This window comes from Callithrix jacchus, chromosome 8, assembly GCF_049354715.1.
Source record: "Callithrix jacchus isolate 240 chromosome 8, calJac240_pri, whole genome shotgun sequence".
Taxonomy (NCBI): domain Eukaryota; kingdom Metazoa; phylum Chordata; class Mammalia; order Primates; family Cebidae; genus Callithrix; species Callithrix jacchus.
In genome coordinates, this window is record NC_133509.1 from 49,675,198 (window position 1) to 49,695,555 (window position 20,358).

The window sequence follows — 20,358 nt, forward strand, 5'->3', positions numbered from 1 at the left end:
GTTTAGATATATTGCATTGAATTAGTTTTACATGTCTTATTTACTGATTAAAATATCCTTGTGTATGTTTACTATTACTCTTCACCTATGAGCACATACCTTGAGTTACTTTATCATATTTTCCAAGTTTACATATAATTTTTCACTTGATGTTATATAGTTGTGTAGATCCTAGAAGTTGTGTGATCTAACTTCTTAATTTTAAGGAGATAAAGGAAATTAGTCTCATGGAAATGAGGTGCATCATGTGCTTAAGTTATCTGACTGGTGAGAGTTGGCATGCCAGAGTCTTAATTCCAATCTAATGTTTTCTCTCCTATACAATGTCCATTTAATTGCCTTTACATTTGGGGTCTAAAATGAGTTTCAGATTATTTTAGGTAGAATGCATATGTGTCATGGCCTTTGCTTTTCTCCTTGAAGCCTCATACGCTTTACTTCTCCACTCAGTTTTGTATTTATTTATAAACCTTTTAAACATTTCACCCACTGGCCCCATGGAAGAACCATGTGCCATGTGGAATCATTTAAATAGGGAAATAACACCAATTCACCAAGACTTATTTAAGTATTCTCTTATAGGCAGGTCTCTCACGGAAATGCCATAATGGTTTAAAATGTTGCAATTCCAGTGTATCTGCAACTTCAACGAGCGAGGCTCGCACATGATTTGCTTCCTCTGCCCAGAGACTCCTGTCCTCTTTCTGCTCTTTTCTAGATTTAGCAAAATTCAATGATGGTGCTAAATCAATTTTTTTTTTTTAACTTCCAAGGGAGAAAACACTGGCAGAATTGTGTTTTCTAGGGAAAGCTGTGTGTAAATGAGAAACAGAGCAGAGCAGCAGAGCGCTCTCCTGTGGCCCCACTACTACAAGCTCTGCCCATATTGTCTCCTGCTTTTATATTAATTACAACTTGCATTATCAGCTGTGAGTCTGTAGCCCAGCAAATAGAAAATACTGCCCCTGGAGACCTAGCTTCTTGTATCTATTTTCCATCTCCTTCTATTGTGCTCCACTCAGTATTCACTGCTTTTCTCCTGGTAACACTGCTCTGTAACACAATTACGTAAGAGCAAGAAGAACACCATATTTGACTCCCAATTATTAAAGCTACTGGGAATAGAAACATGTTCACTCCTTGCCCTCGGGTGTCTTCATGATATTTTTGGCTGAAGAACCGGACATATATTGTGGAATGCACATACCTGAATGCTCAGTCACACACGTGTACCCAGTGAGCATTTCTCTTTATTTTCCTACTTGCATCATGTGTTTTTACATGCTTTTATATGACATTTTGGTTTCAGGATTCACTAAACTTCTGCATATAATTTGGCAGAAAGCCATGCAATTTTTCTTGAAGGATCTAAGCTTATAAACTCTAAGGGGAAAATAGAAGAAAAGAGTTGTGATATAAACACATATTTTAATCTCAGGGGGAATATGTTAAAGGTATAGATTTTGTCCATCCTTGTTGGTTACGGTTTTTATGACCAAGGAGGAACAATTTTTTTATTAACCAGATTATCACCATTTGTATTTGTATGTGGCCACATCATCACCATGTGTAGCTGAATACAAACAACTTGGGGTAACTCCTCAGCCTTGAAACCCCAGAGGGATTTATCTGTTCTTCCTTATTTCAAATTAGATGACTATCGTGTGATACTGCTTAGTTTGTGTTCAGTCTCTCAAACAAGACCATAATACTTGAGACAGTCTATGGGAAATAAACATGACACATTTTCAGGAGAGCATTTATAGTGAGGAAGGAAAGAGGGAAGAGATAAGGGAATGATAGGTTAAAGAGGGAACTTAAGTATATTTTGGGGTTGGGCGAAAAAGCAAAGACCCAATTTATTTGGAAGAGCCAGCTGCTCTTAAAAGTAATATTTGCTTCTATGGCTTATTTTTCATCCCTTTACTTTAGGAAACATCTCCTTCAGATACCATTGAAATAAATACGCTGAATTATAAACGAATGAGGTCTCACTTTAAAACTCAGCACTGGTTTAGCTAATAGAGACAGACAGACCAGTGTTTTCAGTTACAGGAAGTCCTTCTGAGCGATCCCTTCAAATCAGTGCAGGGCCTAAACAGAAAGACTTGCTCCGGCTTCATTTAAACGATTATATAATAGCTATTGGATGACATTTGCCTTAAAACATAGTTGAGGTGTTAGTGGTTAATTATTGTAATTTTCATGAGGGGTAAGTAGCTTTTATTGCAGCCGGCTTAATAAAAAGCCTGCAGTGCATAAAATTAGCATCACTTGCTGTGTACAATGAAAAGTTTAACTTAGGTGAATATGTTGCAGCTATTGCATTTTCTAAAAGGAGGCTCTAGCCTGTGTTATTGCAGGACTAAACTCACACCATCCTATTTTTCTTTCTCCTTCCTTCCTTCCTTTCTTCCTTCCTTCCTTTCTCTTTTCTTTCTTTCTTTCTTTCTTTCTTTCTTTCTTTCTTTCTTTCTTTCTTTCTGTCTTTCTCTCTCTTTCCATCCCTCCCTCTCTCTTTCTCTCTCTCTCCCTGTCTCTCTCTCTCTTTTCCTCCCTCCCTCCCTCTCTTTCTCTCTCCCTCCCTCTCCCTCTCTTTCTTTCTTTGTTCCTTCCTTTCCCTTCCTTCCTTCCTTCCTTCCTTCCCCTTCCTTCCTTCCTTCCTTCCTTCCTTCCTTCCTTCCTTCCTTTCCTTCTTTCTTTTTCTTTTATCTCTCTCTCTCTCTCTCTCTCTCTCTCTTTTTCTCTCTTCCTTTCTTTTCTTCTAGCTCTTTATCTCATTACCACCGGCAAACAGCTGACACAAAGAGGCTTCAAAGCCTAAGGAGCCCCTGTATTCTGTTTGCCTTTTGCTGAAAACTATTGGAAGAGTTTCTAACTTCGTTGAAAAAAGAGAGCTCGCAGGCATGACTTTGTCTTTATACAAGCAGCAGAAAACCTTGACTTTCATTTTATTCTACTAAATTTCATTCCCTTATCTACTCTCTCAAACATATCTTTATTTTGGAGATCTATACCTAGCCGTACTTATAGTCACACAATTTCTGCTCAGGGTTTTCACTTTGAATCAATTGCTTGACTGATGGCATTGCCAGTAGCATTATTTTATACAGATGTTATTAATCCTTAGAGCTCTGGATTATTATTTCATCATCTATCAAAAATACCAAATATTAATTTGCAGTCAGTTTGCTGCAGATCTGTAGCAGGAAAAATAAGTTTTGTTGTTCCAAGTAAGAACATTTCCCTATTTCTTTCTCACCTTGGTTTCCTGTTTTATTTTGGTAACATCATCCGTGCTATATGTACACAGTAGAGATGATGCTGAGAAAAATGGACTTTTTTCTTGATTAATTATATATAATGACAACAATGCCAGATTACTTTCCCTTGGTCAAGAAATTTATTCGTTGCCTATACGCAGGTGGCCCATCTGAATTCTTATTTACCAATTCTAGTAAGAAACAGTGTATAATTTGATTTTTTTATGGTATACTTTGTGTACTTTGGTGTATACTTTGTATAATTTGTATACTTTGATTGGTGTATACTGTGTATGCTTTGGTGTATACTTTGTATAATTTGTATACTTTGGTGTATACTGTGTATGCTTTGGTGTATACTTTGTATAATTTGTATACTTTTATTGGTGTATACTGTGTATGCATTGGTGTATACTTAGATTGGTATATACTTTGTATAATTTGACTGGTGTGTACTTTGACTGGTTTTTAGGGAAAACTTTGCCCCTTCCTCTGGCCCTCAAATCATTCTCCTGCCAGTAGGTCTCTGGGCTTAATTGAAGTCGTCATATGCAGGTGACAAGTGTATAGCTCTGGCTTTAAAGCTGGACTGTTTCATATGCTGTTCCTACTCTCCGTTTCTGCCAGAGGAAATTCCATCTCTTGCCTGCCTTCATGTGGTGCTGATAAAGTCCTTCCTGTACATTAGAATTCCTGTTTTCCTTTAAGCAACAGCAGGGCATTGGGAATGATCAGGAAAGGGGAGGAGGAACAGAAGAAGAATATGCTCAGCCAAGTAGCATGAGCTATAACTCTCAGTTTGCCTTGCATGTCCTTTGAAACAAGTAGTTTTTCTAGAGAAAAGCACTGCTCAGTGAATTTAAAGCTTCCATGAAGCTCAAGTGAAAGTCCTATCTAGCTTACTAGACGGCCAGTAGTTCACATGTGTTTCCTTTTTGAAATTATGTCTACAAATTAAAGCAAAAATCAATCATTTATTTGGTATTGATGCAGTGATTAATGTCATTGCCTGTGTTGGTTATGTAGTCAATCAGTTAATAATTTTGAGAGTTTTTATAGGCTGTTTTAGGGCAATGCATTTCAAACATGTCAAGGGCTGTCCCATATATTGTTGAGCCTGTAATTTTTTTAATGGAGTCATTGAATTTTGCAGATGTTAATGTTCTGAAGTATTTAGTGTCCATGAGCATTGGGGCCTATTTCTTGGATGAATGTACCCTCATTAAAATAGCGAGAGTAAAAATGACTTTTATATTTTTCATTATTTTGTTTTATTTTGGAAATTAACTTTGTTTAGTTTTAAATTTGTATAGAATAAAATTTACCCACTTAAAGTGTATACTTCCGTTGGTTTTAACCAACATATACACTGGTATAACCATCACCGCATCAAGATCTAGAGCGTCTTTTCTTTTATTATATGCCTGTTACCAAAAAGACAGCACACTGTAATGTGACATGTGCATATGCCTAGTGCCACAAACACTAATATGTATACTTTTTTTTGTCTCTTTTTGCACGTTTCCTCTTGGTTCTTCGTTTATGGCTGAAATGGTAACTGTGGAAAAATTCCTTGGCATCCTGACATCAGAACCCTTCTTCTTGGCGAGACCACGATGATGCAACCTCAACCCACTCAGCAGGCACCCCAGGGCCCTCCAGTGGGGGCCATGCGTCCCAGAGCGGAGACAACAGCAGTGAGCAAGGTAAAAGGTCAAGCATTTTCCTTGTGTCCAGTAGGCACTAAAATAACTTCAGTATTTTATGATATCATTACATCTGCCTTCATGTAAACATGAGAGTGGCAGGTTAGGGAGTAGAATCAGCTGCTATTTAAAGAGACAGTATTTCCTCTTCTTTACTTACTTTGCTTAAAAATAGAAATCAAAGTGAGCTGTCTAATCTTTCAGTAGGCATTACAATAATAATTGATTAGTTCTGCCAATTCTTTCACAAATTTGGTTATCTACACTTTATTTCTGTGTGTATAAGTGGAATGACAGACCTACTTTACTGCTGTGATGCAGTGATTTGAATTGTGCTATAAACAGCATATTTTGCCTGTAATATCAACTATAAGCATTCTCTGTAATCAAACAATTATGCCTCTAAAGCACATAAAATTTAGAAATCTGTTCTTATTAGCTCTGGAAATACTGTCTGTAGGAATTCTGTGTCGAATCTTACCTTGGGAAGGTAGATTTTGAAATTCTTAGAGGGTTATTTGTCCCCATTCCCATTCAACTGACATGGTGACTTTTGTCACAAGTCCTAAAACTTAGAATAATCAGAGGGCAAGGGGGAGGTCAACTGCAGATGTCGAGGAAACCTAGTGCAATTTAGAATAAATTTTACTATTTAAAACTCCCCTATTGCACAGAGAGCAATTATATATTGGTAGGAATGACTCATCTATGGCTAAAATGATAATTTAAAGGAAGATGCATTACTGAATGTGGGCCAGGGAAGTGTGCAGATTTTACTTTTTAATATTTTACATTAGATGGTGTCTGATCTCCTAGGTCTATTTCATCTCTATTATGACTGTGTTTATGGCCACAATATTTAAGTATTAGACAGGCTTCCAAGTAGAGGACAGTTTAACAGCTTGAGCTGTAGTTATATATGCCATTTAAAAGAGGGTGTTGAGGTAAGTAGGGGGCCTTCTATCCTCCAAGCTTCTGACTAGGAATTTTGGATTTCTGAGGTTCTAGAGGAGTCTAGAAAAATGTCCTTTCTAGGATGCCATTCACTTGTGAATGGGTCCAAATTAGAATCTAGGTTTAAGCAAATTGAAACTAACACAGCAATGAATCCTATCAGACAGCAAATTGTGGAAGAACCTGCGAATTGTACCTATGCAATATATACTGTTTTATTAGACCAGTTAGCTTCTATATAAAAGAAAGGTAAATGATAAGGCGTTTTGAAGATAAATGGTACCTAGAGTCAATGGATCTGCAAGCAATGACTTAATTGTGGTTCTACGTCATGGTGGTGGACTTCTCAGTGTGGTTAAATCTGCAAAGCTTTCTATGACTCCTTCCTTCCCGCCTCCCCAAATTGCAGTGACACAAAGGGTGAAATGTATCTATTAATAAAAACAAAATACTTTAAACATTGCATGAAAGAGGGGAAAAGGAGAAGCCGACTTAATGGTCTAATGAGGCTATCTTCCAGAGACTTCTTGTGTGTGAGGCTCACTTTGACCTTTCACTTTGCTCAGGAGCCCAGCGCCTCATTTTTCACATTCTTGCAATTACGTTAACGCTTCAAGCATTTCTGACTCCAAGTCAGCTAGCAACACCAGGCATAACTCAACACTGTGAGTTTTTCTCCTCTCTGTAGATTCATTAACAGGTCACCAAGGTCCCAACTGAAATTTAAAACTGACTGGTTCTGTTGGGTTAGCTGAGTTATGGCAAGAGAGATAGCAAGAAAGAGCCAGAGAGAAGAGGAGGTGGGAGAGAGAAGAACCCAGGGTTTGGAGCTGGGATTACTTGCAATAACAAGCAAAGCATAAAGTTTTATCATTTTGGTTAGCTCGTTTTGTTTCATTTTTTAGGCAAGAGAAGAATTCTGAGACTGATATATAGGTAAAAACAATGCACACAAACTTCTATGTTGTGGGTAGCTGCACCCACTTATCCAATGTGGAAGGATGTGATCCCTGTAGGATTCTGTTCCTTTAATCATATCTCTGTGGGATTAAAGAATGGACATAGTAGCTTATGTGTATGAGCACTAGGAAGTCAGTCATTTTACTATATCAGTTTGAAAGGAAAAAAAGGTATGATTTTTATAAAATGGAGACTGTTTTGGCATGGAAAATTTCATACCTGGCTTTAAACACATATATAAGGGTATTCTGGCTTTTTACAGCGAACTTTGAATTTTGAAGGCCAGACAAGTGTATTTTGTCGTACTCCTGCTTATATTAGTCTTTTAAACAGGTTTTCAAGGTATTTTGATATTTTGTCCCACTGAATTGTCCAGAGTAGTTTCAGTGGGAAAGATTAATTATCTGCTTCAGGGCAAAGTCAACAGAGATATTGACTGAAATCGCATATGCTTATCCTAGGTTAAATCTTAGGGTTGATGTATAATGGAAAACGTGGGAAAGAAATTTACGTCCTTAGTATTAAATATATTATAACGTTTCATTGGAAATCAAGTTTGTAGTTTAGCAAAGACTTTTCTTATTCAGAATTTATTAGCAAAACAGGCATATGGAAAACTGTAAAATGATTCAGTTTCAAAACAAATTATGATAAACAAAAAATAGAGATGAATTGTACTAAATACAATGTTTTCATACACATTTTAAATTAAACTTTAATAGCCATATGCTGTAAAACAATGTATGTATTTATGTTGCTTTATAATTTTTGTGATTATTTTTACTATAATGATTCATACAAATCTTTACGTTGGAACCTAAAAATACCTAATTTTATGACTTGACAGTAAAAGAGCTGCAGTTACACAGGTGAAAGTTCATCTTTTTCGTCCATAGTGTTTCAGCAGTGAACCAAAAGGAGGAGAAAAGTATATATATCAAATGTTTTACATATCCTAAGAAATAAACTTGGTCAAATGTAAAGCCTGACTTTACTCTCTTTCAAAGAGCACATGCCTAACAGTAAGCTATATAAATATGAACCAGACTTTTCACTCACTGATTTGCCAAAAGCAGCCAAAGGAAGGAGTTTGTCTTGTTAGTCACATTAGAATGAGGAAGGAAATCTGGTTTTTCAAGGATAGAATTAGGGTGCAGACTCGGGGCTCTGGGGAAGTAACTGGCCCTCTTTGTGTCTGGCTTCCCATCAGTAAAATGGGGCTTGATAATAAGGCTAGGGACCCCTAATTCTGTACCTGCTGAGTCAAAAGCTGCTTTGTATTTCTCTGTGTATTTTGCCAGAGTAAAAACTAGGAAGCAGCCCCTTGTTCCTAGAGCACTTTGAGAGCCCCAGATGAAAGGCACAATATATGTACAAAGTATTATTATTATTGATGGGTTTGTGTAGCTCCCATTAACGCTGATGGGAGTTACGCATGTGAATTGGCAAGAGAATAGACCCCTCAGTGTTTAGAGCACATGAAATTTACATTTTTTCCAGTGCTGTAATTGAGATGTTGACAAATTGGAGAATATTGATGAGCCTTTGTTTTAAGTATTTCGTGCCAAGTTTGTTTTATTTTTCCTGGTTTGAACAATGGTATGGGTTCAGCAGCAATGAATAAAAAGGGTAGAGTAAAGATAACTTTGTATTTCAATATTTTGATGTGCCAATATGAAATAAATTGTCTTAGGCAAATGGAATATGCTGTTTTAATCATTAGCTATGCATGAAAGAAAAATTGATGTTGACATCTTTGCTGTAAAATCATTGTAATGGGGCCTTCCTTACAATTCATTTTTGTAAAATTCATTTTGTACATTTTGCAGCAATTGAACAATCCCTGCACTGTGAATAGGCAGGATTCCCAGAAATACCGAGACAGTTGGCCCAGTAACTGCTGAGCTCACACTGCACACCACACACACGTTAACCATACTGTTGCCAGACCCAGTTTAACCTAAATACATTAGCATTCTAAAATCTATATTGCTTTAATCTTTCAGGACACAGAGCTGTACAAGCCAGCATAGTTCTCCCTAACTCTGCCACCTACCACGCCCCTCTGTTGATGTCCCCAAAACATTCCAGGCGAGGAGGCTAGAATTCCTCATAACTAGATATTTATTTATGTAATATACAGTTATTTAGCAATCATGGTGTTGAAATCTACAAGTATCTCCTTAGTAGTGAATGTGTTTATAGGTAAGCAAATGTCTAAAATAGTATTGCACTTTTGAGCTTATAGTACATGTCATAGTTATAAAATAGTATTTTTCCCCACCAAACTATTCCAGTTATATATTTAAAGAGGAGGAGGGGTCTTCAAACCCACTTACTGTGGGTCCTGAATATGTTCTACTGGGATTTCTTATTCAGTCTGGAAAACTCTGTCAATGGAATGTTTTCATAGTGGCGGCAATCTCTTTAAAATAACCCTAAATACAATATGACAGATGCCATCTGGCATAATCTTTTGCTAGTTGCTTTTAACTTTTATTTTTCCTAGAGCTAAGTTCATCCAAAACTGGTCACTTACTGTTATGATAAATACAATGACATTTTTTTCCTTCCTGTCCTTCTAATTGTGTCAAAAAATTCTCTGAGACTATAATTGATCATTGAACATTGCCATAGAATAAATTGTTGTATGCGGAATATTTACATTGCATTCTTTCTCTTATTTTCCCCCAAATAAATTTTAAAAGAATGCCATTCTTAGACCATCAGCAAACATCCAAAGATTTTTCTGTTGATTTTCTCAAGACTTTTTAGAGTAGTAACCATTAGAAGTAAAATTAAATTCTTCTAATAAATAAATGCTCTAGGAGCATGCACTGGTGCCCATAAATGCTTAAAAGCTTTCTATAATTGCTGTTAATTTTGAGTAATTTCTTCCTATATGTATCAACTTACTTGAAAAACCCAGAGTTGGGATTTCCAGATTTTTTTTTTTAACTTAGTCATATAAAGGGATGTCTCCTGATGCCAGTTAGAGTTTAATTTAGAGTAGTAATTAAACTTGAATACTGCCTCATAAACAAAAGATAAACAATAAACCAGCCATGTTCCCTGCTGTTTCATAGCTTTCTTTCCCAGATGTTTTAGCCTGATAATTTTTATACAGTGAACTACCTAACATGGAGTTTTGTGGACAGAGGTAGAAAATGAGTTTTCTTTCTTTTTTCCTGGCAATCCTTTTTTCTCCCTAAAAGCAAAATGCAAAGCATTTTCCATTATTTAGATTTTTTAAAACTCTGCTGAAATAGATATTTACTGGAGATGGGCTTTAATGGTAACTATAGTTTTTTTGTTAGATACTGTTTATTTTTTTTCAAAGCTAATTTGGTCATGAATCTCTTTCACACCTGGTAATTGAAAGAGAACCATATTTCTATTTAAGTAAAATCTCGGTAATAGTCAAAGAAAGAAAAGCTTGACAGTGGAGAATTTTTCTTTTTACCCATCTTGCTTCTTCTCACCGGCATGCATTCCCACCCACGGCCAGTGTTACTTTATGGCTCTGCTCTTCCTTGGGCTACAAGGGTTTCTCTGTCCAGTTCTAGACCCTTCCATTGTCAGCCATGATCTTTCTAATTGTCAGGTACGAGTCAGCCATTCAATGCAGAAGCCATGTTATTTTCACTGGGTGGGGTAATTACTGAAAGCTGAGAATAGCTGCACTAAAGACAGAGGGATACTTTCATGATCCCATTAGCATAAGAGTGGGTAAATTATTCATGCCAAGTGAGGATTCTGTGGGGAAAAGTATAGTTAATGCACATAGTTTTTAAATGTATCCCTTTCTGCTCTGAGACTAAATTCTTGTTGGAATCAGTTCTCAGACATTTACGGGAAAGCTCTGGTGGCGTGTTAGATGCAGTTCATCTCTCTCTGTTTGCAGCGCTCTCAGTAGAGACCATCTGGCAAAGATCCAAAAGGTGATTAAACAAAATGATCAGCTCTTGTTGCTGTGTTACATGTCCAATACTCTGGATTAAAAAACATGACCCAGGACAGTCAAGCTAACGTCATGCCGCTCCCCCTTCCCCCTCCCCTCTCGGTATAAGAATTCAGATGGTCCACAAATGTGTGTGCCATCTTTGTGTCCTTATGGCCCATAATCATGAACAGGTTGTGCAAATGGCTCTTTCTGTAGCACTGTCTGTTCCAGCAGCATAGAAGCATTTCATATTAATTGGGTCAGTCTAATATTCATATTGACATGGGGAAAAATTACTAAAATTTATTCTTATAGCAGACAATGAATATGTGTGCTTTCTGCCATGAGGGAAGTGAAATCTGACAACTGGCTTGTGGAACTGATTAATTTTTCTTGAAACTGGAAAAAATCAAAGCATGAAAAACTGTCATTCTCTGAAAGCAATGCGCGACCCTTTTATAACTAAACAAAATGGATTGGGTAGGGGGCTTTCGGGAAGCTTGTAGAAATGAGCTCTGTTTTAACACCATAATCAGGGATGAATTTACAGTGCCATTCAGAAGAGTCCTCCCTCTCCATAAACAAGCTGATAATCACAGGGAAGCTGACTTCCAATTAGCTTCTCCTTCCCGCACACAGATCAGGGTATTTATACGTCCTCCCTGAGCTTTGATATGTCACTGCTGAGTTAGTACATCTCATGTCAAATTCTAAAGTTTGGGAATAAAATGTTTTATTATGAGGAAATCCTGCTAATAAGCAAGGTCATTTTCAACCAATCATTTCACAATTGAGTTAAGGTAAAAGTGCCAAGATTTGTGACTAAGGGACAGATGTATCTTATCTTTGGGGGTCTGCACCAAATGCCAAGTAGAAATATAAATTGAACAAACCTGACATTGTGAGGAAGTGATTGAAGAAATATTGAGATGAAATCTTGGAATGAAATATATATGTATATTTATAACAATGCTGTGAATTGCTTACATGTCACATTTGCATATGACTGAACTGTGATTTTATTAAGGGGCAGTTCAGTTAAGGCAAAACATAAGACTATTAACTCATTAGGTGATTCAGAGATTATGGCTGACCATTTAATATTGTGGAAAGAGTCTATGACTGATATTATGGGATAAATTTAAGTGCAGATGTCAAGAAAGACAGAGAATAAAGCAGAAAAGAAAAAATTCTCAAAAACCACTTTAAAACATCATCATTCCTTGTCAGCCATGCTTTCGAAGGAAGAGTAAAGCAGTAGGTAAGAGATACAGATGGGCACAGGACTCAGGGAGGGGAAGTGAGGGTCCTCTAGAGTCTGTGCTGTGTGGCAGATGAAAGGGACTCACATAGCCTTGGGGGTCTTAAGGCTATTATAGGGCAACTCATGCTCTGTTATCATGCTGATTTTTCAATTGATTTTTGGCTGAACAGTACTTGTTGAAGCCCTCCAGAGCATCAAACACAGCCTTATGGTGCTATACATTGTAATACACGTGTTCTATTTTTCCCTTCATTGTCTTTACTTTGCTTCAAAAGAATAGTCTGTGATGACGCCGTGTTATTTTTTACCCTTCTTTCTTTCCCATTTCTACCCTCAGAGAGTTTCTTGAAATGCTTATTGCTTTTTTTGCTGGGGAGGCGGGTAGTAGGAGATTCGCTTTTTATTTTCACATGTTGAAATTTGTTTTTAATTTAGCCTTTAAAAATATTTTATGTCACAGCAGACAAATAACATACACCATCTTTATATACCAAATTTATTCCTCGGTAGCCTTGAGTTATTCACTAGCTTTCTGAAGACCAGCAAGAAAGCAACAATGGGGTTTCACTGAAATCTAGTTCCTCATTAAAATGAAAGTGAACCGCTTTAGTATCCCTGCTATACTCAGCTTGCTGGAATGCAAGGTCTCAGAAAAAAGAAATAATGAAAGAGACCTAGAGGGAGTGTGTCCTTGCTTCTCTTCTGCCCGCCTTGGAAATTCTGACATTATCTTCTCTGTGAGCCTTCCTGCTCTGCCCAGGTGTGAGGCCAAGGCTTCCTTGTCTGCACTCCTGTGGCACTTCGTATACCTCTATTATAACATCTTTCACACTGCGTATAATTATTTGATTCCTGGTCTCTCTCACTCCCTGCTTTTCCAAGGTACAGATTATCACTCATTCAACTATCTGGCATTAGTATGTCCATTTTTGAATCAATAAACTAAATCCACGCATTTTTCCTTTTGCTTTTTTTAAGATGGATAAATTGATCAAAACTTTGTGTGTATTGATTTTCTGATATGTGCCTGAACATAAATGAACTCTTTGGAATGTATAGGGTACATTCCATCAAATTCTATTACATCTTTAGGAGATAAAAATTATTTTGTTGCCGGCTGTGGCGGCATGTGCCTGTAGTCCCAGCTACTCGGGAGGCTGAGGTGGGAGGATCACTTGAGCCCAGGAGTTCTGGACTGTAGTGCACTATGCTGATCAGGTGTCTGCACTGAGTTCGACATCAATATGGTGACCTCCTAGGAGCAGGGGACCACCAGGTTGCCTAAGAAGGAGTGAACCGGCCCAGGTCAGAAGCGGAGCAGGTCAAAGCTCCCGTGCTGATCAGTAGTGGGATCGTGCCCGTGAATAGCCACTGCACTCCAGCCTGGGCAACATAGCAAGACCCCATCTCTTTAAAAAAAATTATTTTGTTTTACTGAACTTACGTTGTATTCAATACTGCCTGAAATATGTCATTGGACCATCACCTCAAGCTTAGAATTCTTTGGTTATAGGTAGGTTCTTAAATTTTAGGTTTCTATTGTAAGCATTACTTTAAGATAGTACTTCAAATAGGCCTTGTCTTATTTGTTCTTTAATGTCTTATATTGTGTACATATGGTCAGAATTTGGAGATGCAATTTTATTATGTTATCCATACAAAATGTATAGATGGACGTCTTTAAATGTAATGGTAAATCTAATAATGGAAAATTGCTAAGTGTGGCAAACAGTTCTCATGGAGTTAGGATCCATTTTGCTAATACATCTTGTTGAGGATAGGATTAACCTCAAAGAAGTCATTGGTTGGTCTTTACACATAGGTAAAGGAGCCTGGAAGTATTTCTTGAATTTTTAGGTCCCACTTCCTGTTGTTGATTTTCTACATATCCAGCTTTTCATAGTTTTTCTATATACCCAGTTTTTTATAGTTTGGATTTGGGCAAATATCACTATTTTCGGTGATGCAGGCAAAACCTTGTAGTGAGTTCTTTTTCATCTATGTGGGTTACGGTCTAGAATCTTGAACTACGAATCAGGAGACCTATGGTCAAAGATCATGATTGCATTGAGAAGGGCACAGATCTAGAAGACAGAAAGACATGAGTTCAAATCCCAGTTCTACTCAGTATCTGCCAGATTCTATCTCTCGATCTGGAAAGTGGAGTGCTTAATATAATTTCATTTACATTAAAAGAAATTCCATGTGTTCAGCAAAGAACATTGCCTGGAACCAGTTTAACTGTTGGTTCCATTATTCCCCTTTCTCTTCCCTCTGTCCTATGCTGACAATAATTAGCTGTATGACCTTGGCTGTCCTTTAACCTCTGGACTTTTGCTCACCTGTAAAATGGAATTAGATGATCTTTTAAATCCAAGCTCCAGGAATCTAATGTGTCCATTCATGGATCTTATTTTTTACTTGTACATTTTATCTTTTAACATAAAGGGAGGCTGCAAGTTTTTCATCAGGGGCGTAATGTGAACTTTTTTATTTCCTTGATCTATAATACACCATGCAGTAATATTTCTGTTTCTTGTTTTGGTTACCAGGACAGCCCTTTTTCCTCCCAGTTTGGCAAGAAAATAACTAGGCATTAGAGTTTATTTGGGGAAGACAGTGGAATACCACAACTCAGATATAGGACATCTAAGGTGGTAGTATTAATAACAGTTGAGTGTTTTGTTCTATCTGCTAAGTATGAGGCATGTTTTATAAATGCAGAGCACCTTCTTCATTCTCCGTTATCTAATTAGAACTCTGTCAGTTGGAATTTCCAATACTTCACAAGTGGAACAATAAATGATCTTCATTAGAGAGGTTGAGATTCTACCCACTTTTGAAGTAAGTTCCAAATTATTCCGGAAAAAAAAATTAAATAATTTTCAGGAGAATTGTACAGTTAAATATATATTTAGCCAGGTTCTAATTATTTATGCTGTAAATTCATATAAAATATAGATAAGTAGCTTATCTTAGTCAATAAAATATTTGTTTCATCAAAACACTTATTCCTTAACCCTTCCTACCAGCTAGAGACATGACTGTTGCCTCAAAACGAATCATTCTTTTTTTATGAGTTTGAAGATTTACAAAAGTAGACTGGGAGTGTAAAATTTCATATTTCTTCTTCCAACTAACATTTGTAACAAATGCCATCCACTAAAATAAAACTTCCAAAATTTCCATGTACTAAATGTGAAAGATAAAAAAAAGTTGATAAATCATTGATTATTGGAAGCTTATGGACTCTTATCTCATGGGTGTCCTTTTCTGACAGATTGCCACACACTGGGGCTGATGTGTTTAGATTCACACAAGTCTCCGGAGGCAGGGAGCTCTCACTCTCTCAAGACCTCTTCTAAGTGTAGGCTGTTCAAATTTAATACACAAAGATATTCATTGAGCAAGGCACCCTGGGAATAAAAATATGGAAATTACAAGGGTCCCTACCGTCAATGGCTTACCATCTCCCAAAAAGTGTGTGTATGTCAGGGGGAGTATCATGACAGATATGCAAATAACTCTTATGCATGCCAGGTCCTCAGTTATGGGGGAGCTTGTTGTAGATCAAACAGCAATTTTGGAAGGAGGTGGATCTGAACACTCCTCTTTCTCCCGCTACTCCCAAGCAGCAATCTTTCTGAATGTTAATTTCTTTACCTGTAAAATGGGAATCATACTGTCTCATAGGGCAGTTGTTAGGATTAAATAAACACTTGGTTTTAAAAAGTCTAGTTTGGTGACTAATAGCAGAGCCCCAAAATTATTCTATCCATTGAACATTTATGAAACATATAATTGTGCCAAGCACTGTCCTAGGTTCTAGGGTATAAAGCAAATAAGATGTGATCTCGTTCCTCAGCAAGCTGGTTATTTAGTAAGTAACTCAGAAATGCAAACGAATCCGTACATGGTTCTAACATTGCATTTAACATGTCGGTTGTAAGGTATTTCAGAACTGGGAGTGATTACTTCTGTCTGAAACATCTGTGGAAGGCTTCACAAAATTGAGAAGGTTTTAAAAGATTTTCATGGCCTTCAGTGGGTGTTTTCAAATGAACAAAGTAGGGAGGGTGCAGGGAGCAGATGAAACAGCCAGTGCAAAGGCACATAAGTGAGGTGCAGTGTATTGCGCATGGATCAACAACCGGGTTGATCTTGTTGTTTATATGAGAAAATGCATGGTGAAAAAAAAGAGGCTGAAAAGGCAGGTGGGGGCGTACAGAAAGATCCTTTTTTACCACACTAAGAAGCTTATGCTTAATCCTGTAGAGCACTGTTTACCAAACTTGCCTGGTGATAAGCAGCTCCTCGGGGGCATATAAATACAGATTCCCTGGCACACCACAGACCACAGGAAATAGAGAACCAGGACTTTCTGGTGGGAAGTGCTGGGAATCTGATTTTTCAGTACATACCCCTGGGAAACCCTTTTCTGGGATATGAAGAACTCATTTTAAAGAAGTTTAAGTAAAAGCAGTTTATGATGGGGTTTACATTTTTAAAAATAACTCTCGTAGAATGTGGAGAATACATTTGCGAGAAAGAAGACTCCATATAGAATATGGATTAATAGTCTAGAAGATAGATGAGGGTTGAATGAAAGTAGTGGCAGTAGAGTTTGAGGGGAGAGGACCGACATTACATGTGGGGAGAAGGGAAGAGGACAGAGTCCACAATAACAAGCAGGTCTCTCCCTCAGTAGAGGCACCAGTCTTGAGAGTTTTCTTTTTCCCTGCCAAGTGTTTGAAGTAGGCATACCTAACAACCAGTAGAGAAGAAGAGGAATAATATTTCATTTGCACATGCAAAGTTGTTGAAGTGGAAATGCTTGATGCATGTTGGGGGAATAATGATTCTTCTTGGGGCATAGAGTACTCACAGGCAGTGTAGCATAGTGGCTAAAGGTTTGGCCTCTAGTGTTGTCTTACATGCCTTTAAATCCTCAAATCTGTTACTTATCATGGGCAAATCTCCTATCCTTCACTTTACATCTGTGAAAGGAGGGTAATAAATATTACCTAATCTAATAGATTTGGGGGCACAACTAAGGATTAAATGTGGTAATTTGTGTAAAATGATAGTAATTGTATGCCTAGTTCATAGTAAGTAAACATTATAAATACATTTTATTTAAAAGTTCTTTCAAAATAATTGAAAATTGACCCCATGCAACAAACATCATGATGAAGAACTAAAAATGATATCCCACATTTATCCCTGGAAAAGGGAAGTTATGGATCGTAAAGTTAGAAAAGCATCTACCTACTCTAAGCCTGGCCCCAAGCCCTGCCACAAGCCCCAAGCCCCGACTTCTAGTTGGAAGCAGTTCTTTTCCTCTGAAGTCTGATTACACATTTCTGACACATGAGGTTCCCCTGGTGCTTTAGTAATTGGTTACATGACTTACTTATTATCTTGCTTGACTGTAAGATTCTTGAGGACAGTTTCTATGTTTTAGGCATCTCCTCCCTCTTCTAGCCCCCATTGTGCTATAATAATATAGGAGGCCTTCAATAATAATTATTTTTTTTGAAAGGAAGATTGGGTTCATATTGTGAAGGACATTGAATAGCAGACTGGGGAGTTTGTGCTTGATTTGCTAGGTAATAGGGACCTATTGAACAATTTTGAATGGGGGTAGTGACATAATTGCCTTCCTTTTGAATGCCAATGACAAATTCTCTAGTATGTCTTCCATGGTCAAAGTAGCAGACCCGTATGCTTTTCTGAAATACGGCTTGTTTGAAAGACTGGATATTCTTTTGAGGGAAGAACCAAATTTCAAATAGCTCTTTAAAAAAATAAAGCTTTGACATTCTCTCTAAAGTACTTTATGCACTTAAATTATTGTGATTCCTTAGGCCCCATGTATGTGGCACCATTCTAGAAACTTGTATACAGGGCATGGGGCGCATTTTTGTGATTTTTTTTTTTAAGCATTGTTGGAATTATTAACACCTAGGGTTGACTTAACAGGATTGAGTAAATATATCTTCTTCAATATTTAGAAAACTATGGTTCCAGGAATATTTAATAGGCATTACTTTAAACAAACAAACAGAAGCAAAACAGAACTTAGAGGTTAAATGGATTGAAAGCTGGAGTAGAGAAGGGTATCCTCTACTGTGGGAATGTTCAGATCCCCTAATTTGCTAATGTGCATTTCAAGTCTGCAAAGAGCTTTCCAGACTCATTTAACCATTGAAAACGCTTTTATGCATTATCTCTGGGGGCCTGTCTTTCTCAGAACACGTGCTGGAGAACACTGTCCAGGACTCTCCTTCTCTCGTTGAAGTACATTCAGATAGAGTTTAATTTTGTAGGGAGTCTTCCTGCATCTTGTATTTAAGAGGTGGGTCAGCATGAGCTCAGGATCAATTTTTAATTGTGTAAAAACAACTTCCTTTATATTCAGAAGTCTCATGGACTTCAACTATACTTGTGCAGAATGTTCCATTAACCCAGCTCTCCATGCAGTTATTCTTCATTGTGTTAATCAAACAATGTGCCTTGAATATCCCTTGAGTGTTTGATTCAAAGTAAGCACATTTGGTTACACCCTCAAAAATGTATAAATGAGGATCCCAGCAGACTTTTACTCTTGACATGAATTGTATTAACATCTAGCTTGATGCATTTTTTTAAAGTGGCCATTGAGTTTGAGGTTGTATGAAAGAGGGAGGAGGTGAGAAAACAACAATCTCCCCTCATCTGGAGTGAATGGGTTGGCTCTGCTTGCTTCAGGTGGTGAGCAATGGACTGGATATACTGTCCACCCATGGGAAATTTCTGGGAAACAGAGCTGCAAAGTCCGAACCTGTCTACATCTCACTGTCCTAGATCTCTGAGCTAGCAACTATCAGAACTGGTTGCCACTGATGGGTGTTGCATCTATTGTGTATGAAGTTTTCGCTAACTATCTTACTGTGGGAGGATCCCAGATGGTATTTTTGTCACGTTTGGGGCATTCAGGAGGTCCAGAATTGCAATCCTTCTTGGTATCAAGTGAGGTGAAACTCTTCTGTGTATATACATCCTACTCCTGAGTACTGTGTAGTGGGATTACACACTTGCATGTGTCACACTCCCTTTTGGCTGTGGGATGGAGAATTAGGCTGGGTATACCTTGTCTCTCCAATTTTGAAATGAGCAAGAATAGGCTTGTGGTACAACGAAGACTGTCTTTTGCAGTATGATGACGAAAAGGTTGATTTTGTCTTGTTTGTCAAGATTTTCTGCAAGATTTTGAACCCTTTGTAGCAGTTAGCTCAGAAAACTGCAATACCTTTAAAGAAAGGCCTTCTCATTTTAAACATAGGAACACAGACATATTTGGAGAATCCGTGACCTTTAACATCATCAATCACTGTGAAAAACTGATAGTAGAAACAGAATTTCTATTCTTTATCCAACCAGACTGATGTTTCTACACACGTGCACTATGTATCCTAGCATAGCTATTAACTCAATGGATGAGAGTTTGCTTTATATTTCTTGTTCTAAAAGGAATTCGTGTTGCTCATTTTCTGCCAGTATAAAACATGAGTTGCTTTCAGCTGGCAAAAAAAGAAATTGGGCCCTGGCTAAAATAAAATTACAGCAAAAAATAATGTGTCAGACTTTTTAAAAATTAAAGAAGAAAATGGTACTTTTATACATTGGTGTGTTGTACTAAATGCTGGGCATTTAATGCAGAGAAATAGCACAGAAGCTTCCCTTCGAACATTGATAGGGACCTTGAAACCTGCTGCTTTGTAGGCGGCTAGTGAAAGTGGAAAATGAAGTTCATGGCCATCTTCTTGCCTTATGTAACATCTCCACTCTAGAGACATTCATCTCTGAAGCTGTGACTTAACTTTTTCATGTGTATGGAGATACCTCTTAAAAACTTTTGTTGTTGTTATTCTTGTTTTTTTTTGAGATGGAGTTTCACTCTTGTTACCCAGGCTGGAGTGCAATGGTGCAATCTCAGCTCACCGCAATCTCTGCCTCCTGGGTTCAAGCAATTTTCCTGCCTCAGCCTCTCGAGTAGTTGGGACTACAGGCACGTGCCAACATGCTCAGCTAATTTTTGTATTTTTAATGGAGACAGGGTTTCACCATGTTGACCAGGATGGCCTCGATCTCTTGACCTCGTGATCCACCCGCCTCGGCCTCCCAAAGTGCTTGGATTATAGGTGTCAGCCTGCACCCGGCCTTAAAAACTTTTTTTTACTTAAACCTACTGGGCTCTTTCTAGTCATTTTGACTAGTAACATTTGC

The 20,358-nt window shown here is 37.6% G+C and overlaps 1 protein-coding gene across 8 annotated transcripts in view; it reads left to right on the forward strand.

The window, feature by feature from the left end:
- The window catches only part of MEIS2 (Meis homeobox 2), a 208,841-nt gene that overhangs the window by 12,136 nt on the left and 176,347 nt on the right, over positions 1–20,358 (forward strand). For all 8 annotated transcript variants that reach the window (XM_009005587.6, XM_009005586.6, XM_003733947.6 and 5 more), the window contains exon 7: positions 4,855–4,969. In XM_009005587.6, coding sequence (XP_009003835.1) covers positions 4,855–4,969 — 115 coding nt within the window. The remainder of the gene's footprint in view (positions 1–4,854; positions 4,970–20,358) is intronic.